The 23293-nt window shown below is 35.9% G+C and overlaps 2 protein-coding genes across 3 annotated transcripts in view; one reads left to right on the forward strand and one right to left on the reverse strand.

Annotated features, from left to right (window-relative positions):
- LOC106175805 (WD repeat, SAM and U-box domain-containing protein 1-like) overlaps nt 1–4342 on the reverse strand; it is a 32051-nt gene extending 27709 nt beyond the window's left edge. The window contains exon 1 of one of the 2 annotated variants that reach the window (XM_087016782.1): nt 3939–4342. The gene's annotated coding sequence lies outside the window, so the exon portion shown is untranslated. Of the gene's footprint in view, nt 1–1272; nt 1456–3938 lie in introns of those variants that run through there. The other variant, XM_087016783.1, reaches the window with a different exon arrangement.
- On the forward strand, nt 1812–14145 carry LOC106165483 (uncharacterized). Its single transcript, XM_013543687.3, has 2 exons — nt 1812–2398; nt 11296–14145. Exons 1-2 carry the CDS (start codon nt 1888–1890, stop codon nt 11589–11591), a joined length of 807 nt encoding a protein of 268 aa, XP_013399141.1. The 5' UTR covers nt 1812–1887; the 3' UTR covers nt 11592–14145.
- Nucleotides 14146–23293: the final 9148 nt, after the last annotated feature.

The following is a 23293-nucleotide window of genomic DNA, read 5'->3' on the forward strand; positions in this document are numbered from 1 at the left end:
GATTGAATGAATCAAAGGGCCGCCGAAAATTATCAAATTTGAAAGTAATGCTCTACACGGACGATTTACGACCCTCAAAGAGGTCGAGGAACATACGCGCTTCCCTTGGTCTGCGCTAGACGCGCTCCTGTGTGTTTTAGACTTCGGGTCAGCGCGCGAGTTGTACTTGTATCCCCAAGTTTCTTGTTTGTTTTAATTAAGTTAAAAAGTGATCAGCTCAGACCAGCAGAAGTCAGCCGTTCTCCCATTAACAGCGGTTAGGCTATGTGGATTAATTTCTGCCGTTTGAGCCTTTAAGATCAAAGTCTGAAGCAGTTTATTTGAAAGTATGCAATTCATCTCTTTTCGACCAACCGCCGAAGAACGATTTTGTCTTTCTTTGGGTAACTTTTGTTTCATTTTCTCTGTGATTTAGTTTTTTATCAATTATCTCAAATTCATTCACTGGAGATGATTTTACTTTAAGGCATCTATTTCACGATAAAACAATTGTAATATATAATCCAAAAAATAAAAACTAAATAATAATAATAAAGGGAAAATGTACTTAAGTTTACAGCACAGCCAATTCAGTACACACAATGTATTCAAATTTTTTATTTTGAAAAGATTCATCAAATTTGTTTTTATTTTGCATAAATAGGTCTATTTTACCAGTAACAGTGTGGATGCAACGGGTATATGTACATATCTCAGCCTTGTTAGCGAAGTCTGTGGAATAAATACAACGTATTTCTCTCTCTCTCTCAAAATACATATACAGATTGCGCTCTCAGTGAAATATCCTTTACTATCTTCAGTACATAAAAAGTATAAAACAGGTACCCAGAAGTCAAATTTATTACGTTTGTTTTTCTTTCGGGCTCAAATTTAAAGAGCTCGATCAATGGTGTCCCTATGCACATTTCTCCATATTAAAATAATATTTCTGGATTAGTAAGTCAATTTCTGTATTGACAAAATCCCTTGTATGAAGGCCTAGGTATGATACCAAAATAAATATTACATTTTAAAGGTGGAACACCTGAAGGAAGAACCCATAATACTTTGAATAACTGATATTGCCAAAAATATATTTTTGCTAATACCCAAGTTCATTAAGCCGACATGATCGTTGTTAAAGTAAGAAGCACGTTTACCGCGTACACGTTCTTATAAGCATGGGTTGGAGATTATGTCTGGAAAGAAAGAGAGAGAGAGAGACAGGGAGAACACAGACAGAGAATCAGACAGATAGAAGATCAAACTCTCATCAGATCATCTGTTACTCACAAGCCATCGCCAAACCCCTAGTCCTATACGTCCATGGAGACTTTCCAATATTAGTCCAATTTAGTCTAATCAACGCAGTCAGGTTTTAAAAGATTGCCCTCATGACCATTCAAAACCCAGTCGCTTTCCTGTGGACGTCTTGAGACTGCCTAGTAGATTGGGAATTAATTTGAGAAACAGCGAGAGAATGTGCCTATGTTATGAAATGGGAGAAATAAAAGCGCCATAATGCTATCCACTATATCATGTTTATTGCCATTTGGCTTTCAAAGTTTAATCATTGCTCGCCGTGTCAAAGGAAAACGAAGGATACACATATACGCTTGTAAATCATGCTTGCTTTTCATTAAAGAAACAACGAATTTTTTATCCATTTCATAAATGAAGCATTTTCGCTCTCCTTGGGGGGAAGGGGTATGAAGACAGTGGGCCGTGACATTGCAAATCCTTCTAGCGATCATAATGAATGCCGCGAACGTCATGGAAAGCTGCGCGTTGATTGGAGCATGGCGTCACGTGACCCCAGATTGGTGTTGGATATAACGATGGTTTTAGGTTGATGCTTAAAAGCACATTGAGCCTCGCTACAAATCATTTGCAAATCGTCGAGGTATTATGAGTTCGTATTACAGTAATATTTTACCCCCTAATTTATCTACTCCGGGTACAGTTGGAGACCCGTACAGTCCGGCTAGCGGCACTCACGATTCCACGGTTAAGGCGATGGAGTCTACGTTTTACGGAGCGCAAAACCCGGCGTACCAAGTTTACGACGGAGAGCTCCACCATCCGCAGATGGCACCGGGGGCCTTGTCCCGCTTCCCAAGCTCTTCGGACCGATTGGACCCCCTCACGGGCAGCAAATCGCAGTTCGACGCACCCCATATGATCGACCCTTACCAGAGTGCGCGCCTGGGGTTCAGCCCACCGGGAATGCACAACGGGCAATACCCCGACAGCCTCAACAAATTTCAGGACAGCCCCTTTACGAGTGCGGCCCAGTCGCATCACCATCAGTCCGTCAGCAGCATGACATCTTCGGCCTATAACCACATGGGCTTGATCAACAACACCCCACCCCCTCAGAGCGTTCCCATTTACCCTTGGATGCGTTCCCTTAATGGAGGTATGTACAGAGCGAATTTCTCAAAATGTCGGTGGAATATTAAATGGGCCTTGAAAGGCTTAAAAATAACCTTCTGATGTCGGTGATGTATTTAATGATCCTCAAAATGTACAGGGGCCAAATATATATCTATTCTTGTAGTTTAATTGTACAGATATAATAATGCCAGAATGGCTGTTAGTAAAAATATAAAACACCACTTAAGATGAAGAGATTTTACTTGGTCTGCAACTGTCTCATATTGGTGAAATATGAAATGGTCCTTAAAATGGGGAGATTTAATGTGGCCTTTAAAAGGGCCATTTGGTGGGAAATAGCCTCCGATATGCATGTGTAATACCAACATACCCAGATGAAGTGAAAATCCTATAGCCCAGTCAGCGAGTGTAAGTTCCTACTACGGCACGGGACGTGAGCCGTGAGCATTTTTTACTATTTTCACTTCACAGCCCCGTTTTCTGTCTCCGGTATATTTGTCACCGATAACTGACGTCTGAGACTTGTTACAAGACACCACTGTATTTTGGGTGACATTTTGGGTCTATCATTGTTTTTAGATGGAGGGATTTTAATCTATACATCATCTGAATTTAGGACAGAGGGTATGGTCGGACGGTGGCTGATTTAAACCGTGCCTATTCTATTAATCACAATTATGTGCCGTTCTGGTTACATGTCTTAAATTGAAATTCATTCATACACTGAGCCATTGCGGACGCGGAGCTCATCTTGTTAAGCAGAGAACAAAAGTTGAGAGAAGATTTATGACGCGCTTTTAGAAATTCAAATTTATACTAGGTCAATGTCAAGAGCTTTTAAGTCGGTTGTTTGTGTCGTTATGAAGCGATTGCATATTAAATTGAATCTTATTTGTTTACGAAAGACAAAGAATAGTGAAAATTGTGCCGGTGTGTTGAATCCGAGGGCGACATTTATTTGGTGCTATTTTTTGAAAAGTCGCACATAATGTATAGATTGAAATATATAAAAAATAGAAACAACGTTTAAAGAACAAATCATGTTAATTTAAATAAATGTAAATAGCAAGATAAAGATAATGCTAAAATTCTTGCGTTAGGTTGTTTCAGCCCTTTAAACCGTTCTACCAGCAGACATAATCTTAAAAAAAAAAAAAAAGGAAAAATTTAGATATTTAAAGTCCAACTTAACAAAGACATACTTTGTGGGTGTCAGTCAGCGTTTGGTACCAACGACATAAAGAATGGCATTTTTTTCTTTCAATTTAGATTTTCAAATTTTTCTAATCTTTATATCATTCAAATAAAATTTGTCAGCCGTAGTCTCGAATCATGGTGGTTATTTATCTTGAAGTTACACTGAAATCAAGCTGAATCTCTAGCAGTGGTGTACAGAATATCAAATTTAATTGAAATAATTATTTAACATATTCTGGTACACCTCACCATTAAAACATGAACAAGAACCTTGAAATTTTTAAAACTTACAAAATCTGGTAGAACCCTAGTGGCTGTCAAAATTAAAAAAAGAAAAAATTAACAAACCCACTTACGATACTTACTACTAAAATAATTGCTATATCTGTTAATCCTGTTGTGATACAATCCCGCCATATTCAGTGTTGTCAAATCCATCTTTCGGGGAAAAAAGTTTTTGAACTGTAAGTGAAATTTCTAGAGCAGCAAATAACAATGCGCGGAGGCGCTTTCGGAGGGCTTTTATCCAACTGTCGCGAAACTCACTCACGTAGTCGAGGCCGCTGTCGCCGCGTGTCATTTCGATTGTCTTTATAGGTTCCTTATGACAAATATCACATATACTCGATCCACTTGTAAACATCATTGTCAACATCGTCGTCAGAAAACTTTTCCAAAATCTCTTTTAAAGTTCCAGTGCGCCAAAAACGCACCGCGAGGCTCGCGCTCGCCTCGAAAGCTGGATCCCGAATTGCGTGTGCTTAGTTATCACTGGAATATATTTATCTTTCTTGTTAGTCTGTTATTGTCGTACCTACTTCTTATAGCCAAGCCTGATAGAAAACGGGGGAACTGTGTAACATTTTTCATCGTAAAAGTCGCGATAATGGCTCTAATGCGGTCATAACTGTTACGAACGGCCTATGAATCTAATTGGGTCGGGTAGTTAAGCAGGCTATTATTACTTATAGAAAATATATTCTCGAGTTTCTTAATCGCACAACATGATTACAAACTACCGATGGTTATCGTCTAAAACGTTCCTTAAGCTTGTGTTCCATATTTATGTGCTCGGTTATGTTTGATGGTAACCTTAGTTCTATAATGGTAGTTAACAGAGGCATTGTCCTAATTATTTTGGTGGAGGAACATGATTGAAGATTGCAAAATGTTTTGTATCAAGGCATTAAGATCTGGTGGTAAAGCAACTATAAATCTGGGCGGTTTATCGTGGCTTATACATTGACGGAAGAAGGATTTAATAGACGCAAGACAGAAACGGTTTTTAGATCGTCGAAACAGGCCTAAATAGGTGTGTTGAATAAATTTGCGAATGGCAACGCAAATAATGCATACATTGGGCAGGAAAGCAAAGACTCATATAGACAGTATTTTTTGCAAGGTTACACATGCTTTTGCTCATTATGTTAACATTTACATGTATTGTCGCTCACTGCAGACGCATGTGTTAAAGATGTTTGTACAGGCAGAGAGAGAGAGAGAGAGAGAGAGAGAGAAGAAAAAGAAGAAAATGTAACGAAACAGAAAGAAATAGAGAAAGAGGGGGGGGGGAGAGTGTGAAAAGAAGAAGAAAGAGAGAAAGAGAGAGAGAGAGAGAGAGAAAAGAGGAGGGGAGATAATACTTTTACCAAACAAAAAATATATATATTTGTGCGGAAAAAATGGTCATCTTCTCTGACCCTCCTGGCTGTCGTCTTGGAAACAGTTATCTAGATGAATTACTGTATTAATCAGTAATCTCGATAATCTCCGCAGCGCTCCCACCGCCCACAAGCAAAAGTCCTGACTCACGCATGTGGCCACTGATTTGCTTTGTTTTCCCTCGCAACTGAGAAGAACAGGACTCCATATTCAACTTGTTTAACCACAATACTGCAGGTGGAACGGTGGATTCGGGTTGACAAACAGTTCCGTTTTAAAAAAGTTGTTTTCCTTGTAGGAAACATGGCTCCAAATTCATCCTCCGTGTTGTATAAGAATGGTTTAGTAGACGAAATAAATTTAATACATGTTTAAATTACAGTGGAAGTCAACCATTATCCAGACTAAAAATATCAATTATCAAAGCAATAAATTCTAACTTATGACACACTTCTTGTGTTTAGAAACGGTGAATAAGGCGTATGTCTAAATTAAGTTTATAATTTGTTAAATTCTGTTTTAGCTACGAGTGTCCGTTGTCGCTCTTTGCCTGAGCTTCCTTCCCACGTTATGTGAACACATCAAAAGCATTTAATATTACTTAGAGACCACCACAAGCATTTACAAACATATGCTACAAAGAGTGATACAAAACATAAATAAGGAAGACAACTGTTCGGAGATTTTTTCCAAATACGTATAAAAATAATATTAGTTTTTCTTTTTTTTTGTGAAAGAATATTTTCAAAAGATTAAGCAAAGCAAGAAAATAAATAAATAAATAGATAATAATAATAATAATGTTAAAAATTAAAATGAAATAATAATAAATAATTCACGTCAAGCTAAAAGAGTGGAAATAATCATTCACATATTTTGATTGATTCTACTTCATTTGACCAAAGTTTAAGTAAGAAAGAAGTTTCTTGTCTGTGGTAAACATAAGTGTCTGAATGATTTTTAAAGAAAACGGTGTAATTAATGAAAATGAAACGACATTCAGATGGATAAAATAAGTAAACAACATGATACCCATATCTGAAGCAGTGAGTTCTCGAGTGATTTTGAGTGTGTCTCATGGATCGATGCAAATTTTCTAAGCAGTTAACCGTCTTGCTCCGGTGCCTCTAAAATGGCACAGAAAAAAAAACTGACGAACTGCTGGCACAGAATTTTTAATTTCACAATTAAAATTAAGGAACTAAACGATTTTTAAATAGGCAGCAAAGGTTTTCATAGATGACACAGAGGCAGACAAGACTAACGTCTGAAACTTTCGTCTGTCCATTATTCTTCCTTGTCCGAAGACCACCGTCAGTTAAAATGGTTTCCAATTATGATAATGGGCTAGATGGCCATTGAATTACTGCGATATCTTCTTAAATACACAACGGCCTTTTGAAAACCTTACTGAATATCCAAGTTCTTTTTAAAGTAATTTTTACTCTAGACACCCATTTATTCAATCATGTTCTGCTTTGAAATGTTCGTATCTCATTCTCATTTGTTTACCCATTATGATCGTTGAGATAAAACAATCGTTTGTTTGGTTTATTTCTGAGACATTTAAATGATGCTTAGTCTGTATCGTTTTCATGCAGCTTGATTTGTGGCTTTCTCTACAATTACTAAAACGCGTTTTGTAAACAACCTCAATGTACCTTGATGTTTGTTTGCAGGGGCTCAACTTAGTATTTTTCTTCAGATGTTTACTGTGGAATTGAAAGTGAGTATATAGGATTACAACCAGTCAGTCGTAGACTGGTAAATCCAGAAACTTTTCTATGATCATGAGGGGGCAATGAGAGCTAGAAACCGTTCTACTTCCTAAATAATAATAGTTGTCCATAAAAGTAGATCGATATCAGTGAAAGGAAGCAAAACAAAGGTGATTTTAGTGCATCTTTCTTTGACTTTGTTGATATTGTTGCGCGTGGTGCCGGTGGCCATTTATCTTCAGAGAGTGTAGGGTGGAAAGCGCGCTGTCGGACCCGAGCTTCACGGTAGGGTTGGCTCACGATGGGGGCAAGCACGGTGCTCTGTGCACCTTTTATCAGGACAATACCTTTGTCCGGCCGACCGTACACCTTGATCAAAATGGCGGCCGCTCACCCGTCACAGGTGGGGCGGCAACTTCAAAGAGCTTTCCCGCTTTGACTTGATTACCTTGGCCGTGTTAAGGTAGTCAATCTGCGCGTAAAATTTGTCACAATTTTCGCTGATGTTATCAGCTAGATACACATCTCAATCGGTTTTGATGATCCTATGGGCCACCTCTGGTGAACGTGGGTCTGTAACTTTGATCTTAGAAAGGTTAGAACCTTGTCTTTTTGAGAAGGCCTTTCTGAATTTCGAAAAAAAAAGTTTTTCTTTATCTTAAGGGTTTCTTTCAGAAGGCCACAGCAGTATTTATCACGGGCTATCGCATTGTTTGGCGTCACTTGATATATTAAAAAGGTGGTATGACACGTATATTAAAATGAATATTACATTCAGTTTTCATCCACAGTGTTTCAATTTAAATCACCTCCAGAAAATCGTTTGTATGATTTGTATGATAAAATTGATAGAATGATTACACCTTTAAACTAAATAAACAGTATAAATAATGTAAAAGTATTTAAAAGACTTTTCAAGGTTATTTTATTTCAATTAATATTTGTTGAATTATCAGGCGAATGCTATGATATTCGTCAACGTAACATCCACCTCGCTTGAGACTAAATGATTTCTTTAGTTTATTTATAAACACCCCTAATAACAGCGCTTTAAGTTACAGTGATAATACCCATAAAACATGAATGTATGAAATCAACTGGAGGGCAACATTTATGTTATGAAGCTTCTAAATACGGCTACATTTCAGTAATACTCTCAGACGTACATGAGAGCGGCACGGGAACCTCGAAAATTCCTTTTGAGACACCTCATCTCAGACAAACAAAAAATGCATATAAATTTTTCAACTTATCGCCGAAAATGAATATTTCAAATTGTGATAAATTGCCAGCATTCTTGAAGTATTTCTAGCACCGGTAGTGGTGGCATTCCCCCATTTTCGTAAGTCGTACTTTCCCTATAAAAACCAGAATACGCTATCCCTGAGGTTTTAGCCGGTGGAGGTTTATGAAATGAATTTGCTTGGTTCGTACACGCGTTTTCTTCCTCTGCGATGTGGTTATAGTGAAATAATGAGATTCTTTTAGCAAAGAAAACAGTACTTTCTACTCGGCGTAAATAATCTGGATCATTGCTAGATAATGAGCTCGGAATGCGAGCTTAGGGGCTACTGCAGTAGATCATGTTTATTGCGGGTGGTTTGAAAACAAAAATAATCGAAAAATGGTGGTTATTGCTGCCTATAATCTCACCATAATAATGAAACTGGTTGATATTAACATATATTCTTTATTTCAACGATGCAATTTTCTCGGCTGATGAATAAAAAAGAAAACGTGGACAAATAACTGAATGAATAAATGAATGAACAAATTAGTGAAATGAATGACGTTCTTTGCTTGTTTCTATCTATCATATTTATAGCTTTAAACCTACATTTCTAATTTCTTTTTCATAATTTTGTACACATATTGTGCGAGTATCTGAATATTTTGTACTGCGGCCAGAGTATAGTCTAACACTGAAAAGAAAGCAATCCGTTATATAACCCGGTTTTTGTAGATTTTTAGCGCTGGCATATTTTTTCTGTCGTTCTTTTTTCGTATTCTGTAAAACATTGAAGCTGGTGATGCAGTGATTTTTATGGTGAATTTCTTGTAAGCTTAAAAATGAAACCAAAAAAGACTAAAAGAAAACGGCGATTACATGCATGCATAGATGAGTGGTGGCTTTAAATATGTGCCGTGTTTTCTATGACAAAATGCTCCAAGTTGAACGGGACTTTCAGGCTCTCATAAACTCGTTAAATAGAAAAGATTTTGGTGATTTTCTTTAAAAGGGTCTTCCTTGACTCCCCCCTTAACTGTCAACCTGGGATGGGGTTCAAACTGCATTGCAGATCGACCATTGCTAGTAAAACTGGGTATTATGGAAATAAAAAATAATGCAACTCAAATAAAAACCTGTTAATTGAGGAAGCACTCTAAACGATACTGCTACTATTTTTCTAAGCAGAGATCCTACGTAGGCCCACTCTTCTTAAGGTAACTCAGGACACATTTACAACTTTAGAATTAAATTTGGGTGTAACTTTTTAATATTTAAACATAATTGGACTTTTTCAAAAAAAGCTACACCCAACTGTATAAAATTTACATGACACTTGATGTGGTTGATTTTTCTATTTAAATCTAACCCGTTAAAAACATTACCAACGATAATTTTTCTATAAGGAAAATTTTTCTTTAAAAACTACTTTAATGGAACACAGCAAGCCGCCGGCGTCCTCAATTGGGGAGCTTTCACAGGTAAACCATGGGATGACATATTAGGGTAGTTCTTTTTATCTAGCGCTACTGCTTTTCTTGATTTCAATTGGATTCAAATTATGATACGGCACGGATAGGTGTCTTTTTAGTTAATTTCAGGGCTTTAAAATGACACTGATTGGCCACCGATAGACAGAAACAATTTTATCAAGACACTCCAGGGGAGGGAAATTGATGTTTTGATAACACCTGGTTTAATGGACCTAGAGCACCTGTAAACGGGTCCCATGAACCACTGTCAAAATCTCCCAACACGCTAATGTGTACTACTCTCTGTGCAAGGTTATTACCCGTTAAAACGCTATGTACTTGGTGCTCGTAGGACTATTTTCTAAGGGTGGCATAAAACAGGTTGAGGAAAATATCTGTAACTCACCTATTTTTTTTTGTTCATGTCTTCCATCATTTCCATCACCGACTCATTTTATTTGGCAGAGCTGTATTTTTTTCTGTTTGAATTTTGTTTTCGGTTCAACTCAAAGCTGATCCCATTTGCGGTAACAATTCTCTCGTTAAATATCTGAAATGACCATAATAAAGAAATGACCTGAACACTCGGTGGAATTCGTAAACAGGAGTCCGCTTTCAAAGTAAATGCACGAAGTGATATAATCTTTATAATATATTTAAATTATTTCATTTTTTCATCGAAAAAAAAATTGAAGAAATGTACTTCGTATCGTGTCGAAATAATGAGGCTTAGCGTGTACAAAATTAATGAAATATATAAAAGAGAATGGTTATTAGTTAACCTATGGGGTAATGCGCTATATCTGCCGACTCTATGGTACAAGCTATATACAGAATTATTATCTCTACCAGCAAATGGACAAGTTGACCCAGTTCAATTAACTTGTCACGGGGAGTGCGTTAAGCTGATCTATCAGACATAAATTCTAAAACGAAAAATGGAATAAAAAAGCACAAACTTAAGGCCGTATTTCAAAGCCGTTCAAAAATAAAAAATCAAATGTGCATATTTTACTGAGCGTTAAGCAACAGATTTTACGACGGTAAAGATATTTGGAAATTATTGAAATAATACCATGTTAACGGGATTTCCCGTTAAATTGCAATTAAAGTATGTGCTGTATGCCCACTGAATGTTTTGGAACCTAACATTCTTACGCCACAACGAGCATTAGTGTTCCTATTTTAGCTGAGAATTAGTGAAAATCATGTTCTATTCGCAATTCATTATTTATGGTCATTTAAGTTGCTTTACGTTTTACGCAAGTCTGTTATTTCTGCAATGGCACCAAAAATATTCCTTGTTTATTTGACACCGTCTTTACGAGAATTATGCCCAAAAATGTATTTGTATCTTAAATGAGACGTTTTTTTTACATTATTGACTTCAGCTAAGAACACAAAAAAGTGACTTATCTTCGTATTTTTGAAGTACGAACTTACTGCATATTAAAAAATCTGGTACCTGTTTTGTAAAAGATATTTGGTTTGTATTTAACAAGAGGCAATGGTATTTATATATAATCTTCCAAATCTGTTTGATTACAGACAAAATCAAAATATCAAATTTAACCTTTGAATAAGCTATGTATGCTGTTTTCATTTGAAATATGACTCTTCAATGTCATTATTTCTTCTGCAGAGATTGGCTACGAACAGAAACGCACGCGGCAGACGTACACGCGGTACCAGACGCTGGAACTGGAGAAAGAATTCCATTATAACAGATACCTCACACGAAGAAGGCGGATAGAAATTGCCCACCATCTTGGACTTACAGAGAGGCAGATCAAAATATGGTTCCAAAACAGACGTATGAAATGGAAGAAGGAAAACAACATCCCCAAACTTACAGGGCCTAATCAAAAAATTGACGAAACTAGCATCAAAACCAATAACAATAATACGGACAGTAATTCTCCACAGAGTAACAAATAATTGAGAGAGGGCCATGACCTTTGACCCCGATCATAACCAAAGTTAGAACAACTGTTTAGTCGACCTTGGAGGGTGTTTGGCAGCAGATCATCAAAAGACCAAAGAATCAAAATCTACCAGTGTTTCTGTGAAACAGATTTGACGAGGCAATGTGAAAAAAGTCTGGCGGACCCTTTCTGAGAAAGAGAACGTAGCATTTTTAATTAACCTGACTAGAAGTTTGACTTCTATTGCATGTGCATCTTGCAGAAGGAATGTGGATTGCGACCTATGTACGACAGAGTGTCGTTATATGTCGTAAAATTGGCAGGATGAGCAGAGAAAACACGCAAGCACAAATACTCACGTGCAGGTGGTCTCTCGCACGTCAAATGCGAAACAAACGCTGTATAATACTAACTTTGACCTTGACATTTGACACAATCTTGACATCATATACGACCTTCATCTTTATATTGACAAGTTAGCTAAAACCAAGAAAAGTAGGAAAACTCCCTTTCGACAATAGATTTTTTTATCCAAGTGTGAAAAGTATGGAATAAGTTTTTTTATTAATGAGTTGATCAAAAGGTTTTGATAGTTATAATGTTATTCTTCAGGGTAGACAATGGTAATAACCACATAATATTTAAATAAAGCTTAAGCAAGTCTTAAGAGCAGATTAAAGAGTTATAGATATTGGATTAATTTAAATTAGCTACCCGCGGTAATTTTTTTACCCTATATTTCAATGCCGATATAGGACGGCATGTTATGGTTGACTTTTTTTAATTAGAATGTGAAAATGGAGTGTAGACTAAGTAGAAATATTTGCTGATGCCATCAATGGTGCTTTTTATTTTGTTTATTACAAGGGTAAAAGAATTTGGGAAATAAGTCCACTTCTCTATGTCGTACATGATACATGTACTCTGTTTATTCTAAGAAATATCACTGGCATTTAGAGTTAGAAAAATAGCTAGGTATATTTTGATAACAGTTCGAAGACGCGGGACTCAACAGAATGAATAGTTTTTATGCTTTGGAGTGTATTTCTTGGTACCACATTTTCTTCAGGTAAGCAACCATTTTCATACCTGCTGTGTACGATCGTATTAACTACATCCCAGATATTTTAATCAGTATTTTCGTGAATCTAATTTATCAATGTTGGGAGATAAGGCATGACTATGGCGTTATTTCAATACAGAAGACACAATTATGATACAGTAATGATCCAGATCGGCAAGGAATCAGCGCACATAATATGGCGAGTTAAACTAGCCTAGACAGTCACTGTTAAAGGCATTTTCAGTGTAACTGCTTCCATTACTTTAATATGACATAAGCTACCACCCCCTTTGGTGTGCACTTGGTGTTTAGAATTACGGCATTTTTGAAAAAAAAACATGTTTTATTGTAGTAGATGTGAATCTGTGTATTTGATTTTTATGATCATTGTTGCCAATGTGGTGCTATATTTTCTAGGTATGCCATGAAAACCAACGGGATCTAACACTACAGAAAATAGACACCGTAAATTAAAATATGGATTTTGCCAAAATAATAGAGCAATCCAACACAAAACATGGCGATAATTGTATCTAGGTTACATACATTCTGTGCAATGTGGTGTGTTGAACAAGCGTTAGGACATTTGACTCACTGCCTTCAAGTTGGGTTTATTGCGCTGTGAAGTAAGTGTTAGGCCTATTGACGTCTACGTTTAGGTTCTTATAGGTAACCTTGGCATCGATGTTGCATGGAGTCTTTTAGAATGATTATTTACGAGTTACAATAATTGCTAGTATTTCTCTCATTATTTATAGCATAATTCTAAGTCATATTTGTTTTCACGCAATATTCAAAGTATTCATCTAGGACTTCTTTTGCTACTGAGGAAACAAAGATCGCCAAGATATCTGTAAAAGGCTACCCGGCTATTAATTTTTTTAAAATTTATTACAGTTATTATTATTATTATTATTATTATTATTATTATTATTATTATTATAAAATGAATGAAAGGGGGGGGGTCTTAGTTCCACAGATATCAGTTTAGTGTTCGGTGTCATAAAAGGACATTAAACTCATTATAGATATGTATAACACCTTACATACAATAGCAAACTGAGGTGCCGTATACTTCAATGTTCTTCCCCCATATTGTTTTTTTAAATGCGGGTAAACAGAAAGGCCAGCGCTTTCCATCGATACTTCACTTCATGTTGTGATTGATGTCTCAGTCCTTTATATTTTTTTTTCTTTTATTTTTTCAGTGTGAATGTGACGTGTTTCATCAGTGGATGTTTTTTTTTAAAATTGAGGTTTTCGTGTCTTATCGGTTATATTTATTATTCAAGGGGCACTAATGGGCCGACTAAGGGGCTGTTTATGCCAGATGGGGGTTCGGGTGGGTGGGGGTGGGGGTGGGGGTTCATGAACTCATCGGTGGCCAACTGCTGGAATATTGTACAGAGTCAATGTTATTCATATTGTGTGTTATATGATACTCTTAAATGGGGATTCACATGTGAAAATAAGTAAATAAAATACGATGATTAACAGAGAACAAGCGTTTTTCTATTTATTTACTTCAATGTAGGAATTAATGGTTTGAATTCGGACTAGCACAGTTTGCAAAAAAAAAAAAAAAAAAAAAAAAACTCAAATGAACAAATATTTTTGAATCGAGTAAAACCATTCCATTTTTTTCATAACACAAATGTCAGCGAAAGTACGCATAAAAAGCGAAAACAAATGTTTTCTAAATTTCGATACTTAGATTTATGAAATAACGAAGAAAAATATATAGACATATTGGAACATATCTTTCTAATAATGATTTAATTGCTTAATTCTGGTGCATTATATTGATCCTATTTATCGGTTTGGCAATTTGAAGCAATAAGGATAAAATTGGGTTTAAGGCATTCTTTTTACTGCTCGGACTTTGCATACGAGTTTTTGATTCACAAGAAACAGGTTAATGACATTAATTGCTACAAATCTTCTTCTTAAGAACCATAATGGCGGGTAATATCGCACACAGGGGCGTCCCAGTGACCCTGTTCCTTCTCTTCTTTTTTTTTCTTTTTGAGAGGAATACAAGTGGCAACCAGAAGGCAGAAACACATTGGGGGGAAAGGCGTCCGTTACATCCAGTCTCTGGTTACGCTTGAATTCCACCTCTTCCACGAAACATATCATAAATATCGCGAAGGCAAGTGTTTTTCTCATGTCTTTTGATGAATACTCGGAATCGGCATTTCTCCGTGCAACGCCGTTACACAGGCCGTTGGTAGCTTAAGATGGTTTTGCTGCCATGAATCTGGATAAAAGGGTGCTTTTACTCCTTCTCCATTCCACGCGGTAAAAGTGAATGTAATGGTGCCATGGCCTGGGTTCTTTTCGCCCTGTTGGCTGCAACGAGTTCCTCTCGCGTTTCGCACTCCGCGGTAATATATATTAAGGTTTCTATGTCGACGCGGGAATATTTATATTATTTATGGGGCTTTTCTGTTGATCGTCATTCCACGGAGCTGTTTTGAGGTGGGTTGGACGGGAGTTTTTTATTCGCTAGGGGCAACTGAGGCTAAACGCACAGATGGTGCCTTCAATGCGCGGTCTGAACCCTGCGTATATTTTCGGGGAGCGATTTAAAGAATGTTCGGTTATTCCGCTTAAGCTATTGCACGAAACTCGAGCAAATATTATGAGCTTCTTTCGCATAGTCACATTTTTTAGTTTCAGAAATATTACAGAGGACGTTAACTTATCTACCAATCCAAAAAGAAAATTCAAGAAAGCGGCTGAAAATATTTCTTAAAAAGAAAGTAACTTTGAAATTCGAGACATCCAAAAGAACGGGAAAGTGGATATAACTACAGATTCTTTCATCTTCGATTTCAATATGTCAAAAATTGGCCCTTCAGCAGTAAATTTACTATACCTTATTGAATTATCTGTTTATGAACTTAAATAAAGAATATTAACAGATGCCACACGAATACCGCAACTTTTATTTAAAACCCTTGGTCTCTTTGGATGCCGCTTATCTTAAAGGTTTGAGTGAGAGAAAATAAGCCTACAAGACAGTATTTTGACCTCAGTAACTTTTATCATCCGCAATTCCATAGAAATAATGTCAAAAATAAAAGTGACTGAGACGGCTTTTTAAACACATTTCGAAACATAGACCAAAATTAAAATAAATAATTTATCTAAGTCAGCTTTGTTGGGAATGGGTGAGGGGCATTCAACGCAAAAGCCACAAAACATTGATAATAATGCGACAGGAAGAAGAAAAATAACACTAAAACATACAATTATGCTAATACCGATACGACCAAGAGGTCTTATTAGCTCCCCAATCTGAAACACCAACACTAACACAAAACAAGCAACACTCAACATGACATAACTCACCAAAAATGACAAAATAACCATCAAGTTTACAATCAAAGCTAATCTGGTGTACGCCAGCCATTAATAAATCTGTACAGAGGCAGAACTTGCAGAGATGCTCGTGAGTGTTATAAGTATAATCGAGTGCTATAAAGCCACCATTAAGGAACCACCATACATTAGACTAATGTTTTGTTGTTCTTACACTACATAGATTACTGGTCTTACTACCATTAATGTAAGTGGAGAGAGGGGGGAGTGAAATTCAAAGATATATTGAACACAGTTCTTGAATGTTGAACAGAGTTGTTGTTTTTATGTTGGGATTCAATGCATATTTTTCACTTCTTTCGTCTTTCTTTTTTATTTTGTTTTGAAAATATGAATGGTAATTATTCAACTCTACCTCAAATCGCTGAAACTTAAGAGGGTAATATCTTTAAGGTTTTAAAATGCAGTACTTACTTACTTATCAAAAGAAGACTACTATTAACAACTAAAATTTAGATTACCAAAAAACAAACTAAGGACTATAATCAGCAAATGGCCGTGAACTTTCTGCTTAGTCCGGAAAGAAACCAAGTATTCATGTGGAAGATATTGTTCCCGGTTTTTCGAAGAGGTCTATAATTATAGAGGTATTTAAAATATACTAAAATTTTTGTGACTTTTTAAAGGCCGTTTTCATTAGGCATTTTATCAATTGTGTTTTTTTTATGTTAAATTACCAAGCTAAATACACTTTAAGCGATAAAAAGGGTGTTTCCTTTACAGTTAATTTTCATGCACAAATCGATTAACTTTTTGTCGAGATCCTTACTTCTATGAACAAAATAATTGACTTGAATTATATTACTTTTCGGTACCATGAAACAAATAAAATTACATTTTTGGCTAATTTTTTCTCAATCTAAAACATTCAATGAATCCCAGAAACCGATCCAGGTGACCAATTTACGCCCTGCGGAAGAAATGCCAAGTCCGATGATTGACAGTTTTTAAGGAGTTATGGACTATATTATGGGTGACACCGCGGCTTCTAAGAGTGGTAAAAGCATTACGAGCCAGGAAGCCGGTCCATTAACGTAACCAGAATTGTTTTGTTTAGCTTGCCCCACCACCTTGTAAATGTTGCCAAAATATGGCCAGGTATATTTCAGTCTTTGGATTTTTTAGTTAATATTCAACTTGGCGCCAGACTAAAGCAGAAAAAAAAGCAAATCACGCAAAATATGTCAACTGCATTATTATCTTAACTTTTAGGTTGGCCTAAATCGATTAAAAATGCACTGAAATCCATACAAATTTTCCCAGTGCAGGAGACTTTTGGTGGCAAAATTAACGAGAGTTTGCCTTAAGAAGGAGATCGCAGGTAGCGTAACAGGGGGTTAAGATATTTGAAAAAGTTCACATACCTAATGGCAAGGCCGCGAATACGTGCAAATTGGACAAAGTGGCCAAGGCTTAAGTTAGACGAGCTACACACCTGGATTAGAAAAACTAAAAAGATTGAGAATATGAAACGCGAAATTCAATACTGAACATAGAAGAGATAATGATAAATAGATCACTTAACATGTTAATTAAACATACAGTAGAAATGGGTTTATAATTCAAATAATTCAGATGTAATAAGGCAACAAAAGAAGCATTCTATTGGCAATGGGGCTTGTAAACGAATAGCTTATCATCAGAAATGTTGAATCAGAGAGCGATGAAGGGGAAAAATACATCAGTAACACCTTTGATCCCATTGTCATCTACGCAATGCTTTCTACACACACGGCAAGCAATTTTCATAGTGCAAGAACACACCGGCAGATCTTTTCATTTCAGTATGGAAAAAGCCTTGCAAGTTGAAATTAACAGCCCTGGACTTCCCCATTACCTCCATTATCTAGCGTGTTAATGCCCATCAAAACCTACAACATGGAAAGTAATATCCCATCCTGATGAAATATTTATCCTAGAAGGAACAAAATCAAAAGCCGCTCAGTTCGACCATTGATTTTTTCACCGTGATGAAAGTCGAGCATGCGGAGAGATGGTGGTCTTTCTGGGGCCGGGTTTACAAAACGACTTTAGCCCGAAAAATGGTCTAAACTTTTGGAACAAAAGTTACTTTGATCTAATATAAATAATTAGTCGTACAGTTAACTGCAATACTGCACCTTCTTGGATGATATTTTAGACCAATATGAACACTATTTGGGATAACTACTATGAATATGTCTTCAACTTAAGTACACCAATTCTTTGTCTAAAAGTTAAGTCTCTGTTTCGGGCTACAGGGCTTTTGTGTCACTTCGTCAAAACCTAGCTGGGTTTTCCAAGTAACTTATTGAAATGATGATCAGGGTGTAGCAGTGCTTTCTGAAATGCCAATTTTTTTTCATTTTACTCAGGTTTGATAAAAATATTACTAGATATGCTTCCATTCGTTTCAGAACAAAATGGAGAGAGATTGTTGTTTACGTGTAGAGACGTTATAACACTGCTTAGGATTTTTTAAAATTATTTTACGTGGACATGCATCTACAAAGTATAATTTGGGTCTAAACTTAAACTAAACCTTTGACAAATATGATGCGCGTTACCAACAAATAGCTAAGCTGATTTCCAAGCGAAATTTACGGACGCGGCACTAAAAGATTTTTAATTTAAATATTGTACTAAAACGTAAAAAAGTGTCGTGAGTATCAAGTTTAAAATTATTTTCACAAAGTTACGTTTCTCGTCATGTAGCGGAAAGCAATAAAAGGGATCTTATAAAATATATCATAAAATATGATAAAAAATATGAATCAAATAGAGAATGCTTAGTATGACGACTTTTTGTGGAATTTATGCAATACAAAAATGTCCGTTGAAACATTTATGCAACATTTGTGAAACAACATTTGTGAAACAATATAAAATGCGAGCAGCCATTTAACCTTCACTGTAAATATGAAGGAAAAACATGAAACCAGTAAACCTTTTTTTGTTTTGTTTCTCTTTTCAGAAAGATAAAATTTAGCGTAATTTAAATTCATTTGTTAAAATCATTTGTTCTTGTAAGCTAGCGATTAAAAAAGAAGCGAAAATAACATTTTGGTCTCCATGACAAAGATACGAAAAAAACAACATCGCCAAACATGGATGTTGACAATCATTTGATTTAAGGACAGAAAACTCATGTGGCGGAAAAAGAGAAATCTGTCTTAGTAATTTAGTCACAGCCACATTTCTGGCTTAAAACCACACGCACCACGCTCGACTGCGCCAAGACGGGAGACCATGACTCCGACTTCATTGACTTAACCAAGGGATTGAATTCATTTGCATAATTCAAACATTCTTTTTCATCAATTTCACATATACAGCCGCGCTGTTTAATCCGTTTACCATAATAATAGGAGAAGGGATTGATGTCTGCCGAGCACAGAATTTCTAATTAAAGTCGTCCACAAATTAATGGGGGAAAGGTTTTATTACGATACTGCCCAAACCTGTGTTTTTTTCCTCGTTAAATTTTTTAGGTATATTAAAATTCTGAAACAGTAGCAACAACAATTGAAAATTAACAGTTTGGTGATTATATGTTGTTTCACGTCTTCTTGCGGCAATGTGGCAGAAAGACATAATTGAAAGTGGGAATTTATGGTGAATATATTTTTTGTCCTTATTCTCTAATCAACCGCTTTTGCTTATTTATTCAGTGACTAAATGTGCGTCCACGCCTTCTTTTCATGTTGAATCACACATTTTTAGGAAAAAACAATGACCAACGCATCGAAATAAAACAAACTTTTCAGACAAAGGATTTTATAGATTGGACAAAGTAATTAACGAGAAAAACAAATCATGACCAGACGAACAAGATGAATGGTTTTCTTAATTGAAGCATTAGCAATCACTTGCAGAAGACAGTCCTGTAGAACTAATCTGAATTATTGCATGGTAAATGAAATCGAATTAATCACGACCGCGCCAGAGTTTATTGATCGATACATAATGTTATCTCTAATTTGAAAAAAAAAAAAATGAAAACAACAGCATCTTCCTACTCTAATAAGACACGTCAAACAGTTCTAATATGTGATATATGATAATAATTCTAATATTGAAAGATAGCTATATTAAGTTCTTCATTGAGACTTCCAGAGGTTTCAAACCCCAGGAAAATGAAATGATGCAGAAATGCACACACAAATATATACAGCTAAATATGTGCTATATGTAACCACATGAGGTAATGTGGTATTGTTTTGTAAAAAAAAAAAAAAAAAAAAAAAAAAAAAGTCATGCATTAAGAGAAAACATCGCATGAGAAAAATGGGAAAATATGAAAGATAATAATGCAGTTGACATATTTTTCGTGAAAAATAAGAAAAGTTAATTATTGTGCTGCGTCACCAAAGCAGTCGGTTACAGAGATTTTGATTTAAAATGGAAAATACCAAAGGGAGCGTCAAAAGATGACCCCTGTCGGGTCTGTAATTTATCGTCACACCCATGGGTTTCTAGTCAAACCAAACGTAAAAATATGCACAAGGCGTAACAGAAAAATACAAAAGACATATTCACCGCTTTAGATGACACGGTGCTAATGTCCGTTTTTTTAGGATTTCTACATGGCTTAGTTCTATTTCGTGAATGCCAAGCATATCGGGTATTTTTTATGAAGTGGCGATAATTTCTGCCTGAAACACTGTTGTAATTTATGTTATTTTAACACAGTTTTTTACCCCTTGCGATAAGCCACACCAGTTCATTTTATATGGCCCCTATCGGTAACGATGCATGCATGTTGGAGTGCACAAAAAACAGTTTAAAAATCTGTTCCGTCTATCCAAAACCATTTACAAACATCTTTTTTTCATTTGACAGCAACAAGACACACCTGAAAAAGCTCACAAACACATACACACGCTCAAACAAGAACGTGTCCCTACGCACATCTACATAATCGTTCAGAATACAAGGCACCATTCCTGGTAAGCATGCATCACTCTTTTTTGAAAAAATCTAGCTGCAAAAGATGACCAAAATACAACAACAATATTTTGGACGTTAAATTTGTATTTAGTCCTTTTGAAGTGGTTTTTAAGTGTACTTTCCCAAATATATTCCACGTATTTTAAATTTGCATTCATTTCGAAATGCCATAACACGACATTTCTATAGTATATCCTTCAATTTAAAAGATTTTTGTATTATTTTGTTATTCTATGGGGCATTTAGAAAGTCAAGGAAGACATTTTCGTATTATGATATTTAACTTTAAACATAACATCAAAATTCAGATGCCAATGTCTGTTATTTGGGGGCTTTTCGTGAGGTTATTCAGGGCGCCAGATCTCAAAGTCAGTGTCATTCAGTTCCCATCCACTTAACCCAAAGGGGCTTTTCAAATTTCACTGTTGATACGCAAGTATATACAAATCCCTCACATTCATTTCAATAAGTTGCATTTCAAGTCGGTACCTTCAAAGGCACGCTGTATAAAGCTCTAGCCATCTCATTTGGGTAGGGGGAACATAACTCAAATATGGTTCATCGCAAATTCAAGTTTGTATCGAGAGGGCCCTTTATATTATTGTATATATAAATAAAATATGCGGTCTACCATTGAAGTGCCCACGAGCAAGAGAGAGGTGTCAAATTTCCGTCTCGGATATGAAATCGTCATAAAATATCATAACGCTAATAGTTATATCCTAAGTTATCATATTATTTATTCGATATTAATAAGAATAGCGGTATAAGTGGCTGAGGGTGAACATTATCCCCGAAGAGGCTGTCGGAAGAGAGGTACATTTTAATAAGAGGCGAGAAACAGCCCACAATACATACTTTGACACTATGACATGAACTATGCAAAAACACAGGCTGCCTAGATAATTGTGGAAATGTTATGTGCAATTCATTGCGTTTTATATTAGCGACAGATAAATCATGTTCTGTAGCGGAGACAATGGCGAAAAGAGACCAGCCAACGAAATTAACATTTTTATAGATAGTCACTGATCTAGTCTTTTGTTTTTATGTCTTTAATTCAATAGGATCGCGCGTGTCATTGAGCTTTCTGCGCGTGCCAGTTACATTTGGGAACGAATCATTTCTTCTTTTAAAGTCACATAGATCTTCATTTTTCGGACCACTTTCACAACTGTCTTTTGTTCAGGCGCTACTTGTCTGTGGCTCGTTTTTTCTCATCAAACACCCTCTGCTAAAGCGTTGCTGGATGATTACGCTTGAGGCTTTATTGTCCATTTATTCAAGTCAGAGAAACGAAATTGGATTAGAAACAACGTCAATGCGGTTTGCAAAGAGAGAGATGGAGTTTTCCAATTTTCATTCAAAGTGTCTATCCTGTCTAAACAGAAAAAAAAATTAATGACAAATAATTGTCTAATGCAGCATAAAGGTTAAATGCCATAGCAACTGTCCCCTAAACACATTTCCGCATTCCAAAATTTTGGCCTGACAGACGATCAGGGTAAGTGTTTCTTTATACCAATTATTTTGCACTTTATTTAATGGGGTCGCTAATGGTTTCAACACCATGTAAGACCTTAAAAGTGAGTGGGAAGAGAAAATATAGATACATGATGCTATAAGGAAACACTGGTAACACTATCTCAATCTCGTTTTATATTCTGTTCTTCCTAGTAAATTTTTATCGACTCATGGTTTCCAGTGTTTTTCATTTGGCAAGTGGTCTTTGGTAAAGGAACCACATTACCATAAATACTCTATATAGTATTCATTTTTAAGTATTTCTAAAGAAACCTTTCTGCCAACCATGTAGAAAAAATATAATCTCATTGGAACTTTCTTTGCATTTCTGATAAATTCTTTTGGCTTGGGAAAATAATTCATTTTCATATTTGTCCTGTAGTTTTTCTTTCTTGTTAAATCAATACAGCTAAAACAACTATAATCAGAGAAATAAACAGCTTAATTGGGCTATTTAAAACTTAATTAGTCGAAAATAATGAAATGCATTTAAAAAAAGGTGGTATGAATTCATCAAATAGAAAAGCTCACGTCTAAGACTTAAAGCACGCAAAAAAACAAGCCTGAAAGGGCAATGCTGGGAAAAAGAGAAAATAAGTTTTGAGCTAAAATTCTTCTCCAAAGAATTTTGAAAGCAATATTTTCCAAACCTTCACATTTGTTCCGTTTGGAAATAATTTACTGCAGCAAGCTAGCAGTGCACTAGACACTGGCAATATATTTTATTGGGAGTTTGCAAAACGACTTAGACAAGCTTTTCAAAGTACTTCACTGGTTTGATATATTGCGTGCACCTGGAACTCAACGTATGA

This window comes from Lingula anatina, chromosome 7 (assembly GCF_051362555.1).
Source record: "Lingula anatina isolate TDL-2025a chromosome 7, LinAna3.0, whole genome shotgun sequence".
In the NCBI taxonomy this organism is placed as follows: Eukaryota; Metazoa; Brachiopoda; class Lingulata; order Lingulida; family Lingulidae; genus Lingula; species Lingula anatina.

What these genes read in the sequence shown, in the direction of transcription:
- LOC106165483 (XM_013543687.3), top strand. Translation starts at nt 1,888, where the DNA reads ATGAGTTCGTATTACAGTAATATTTTACCCCCTAATTTATCTACTCCG. An exon ending in GATGCGTTCCCTTAATGGAG is followed by an intron (nt 2,399 to 11,295) that starts GTATGTACAGAG and finishes TTTCTTCTGCAG; the next exon opens with AGATTGGCTACGAACAGAAA.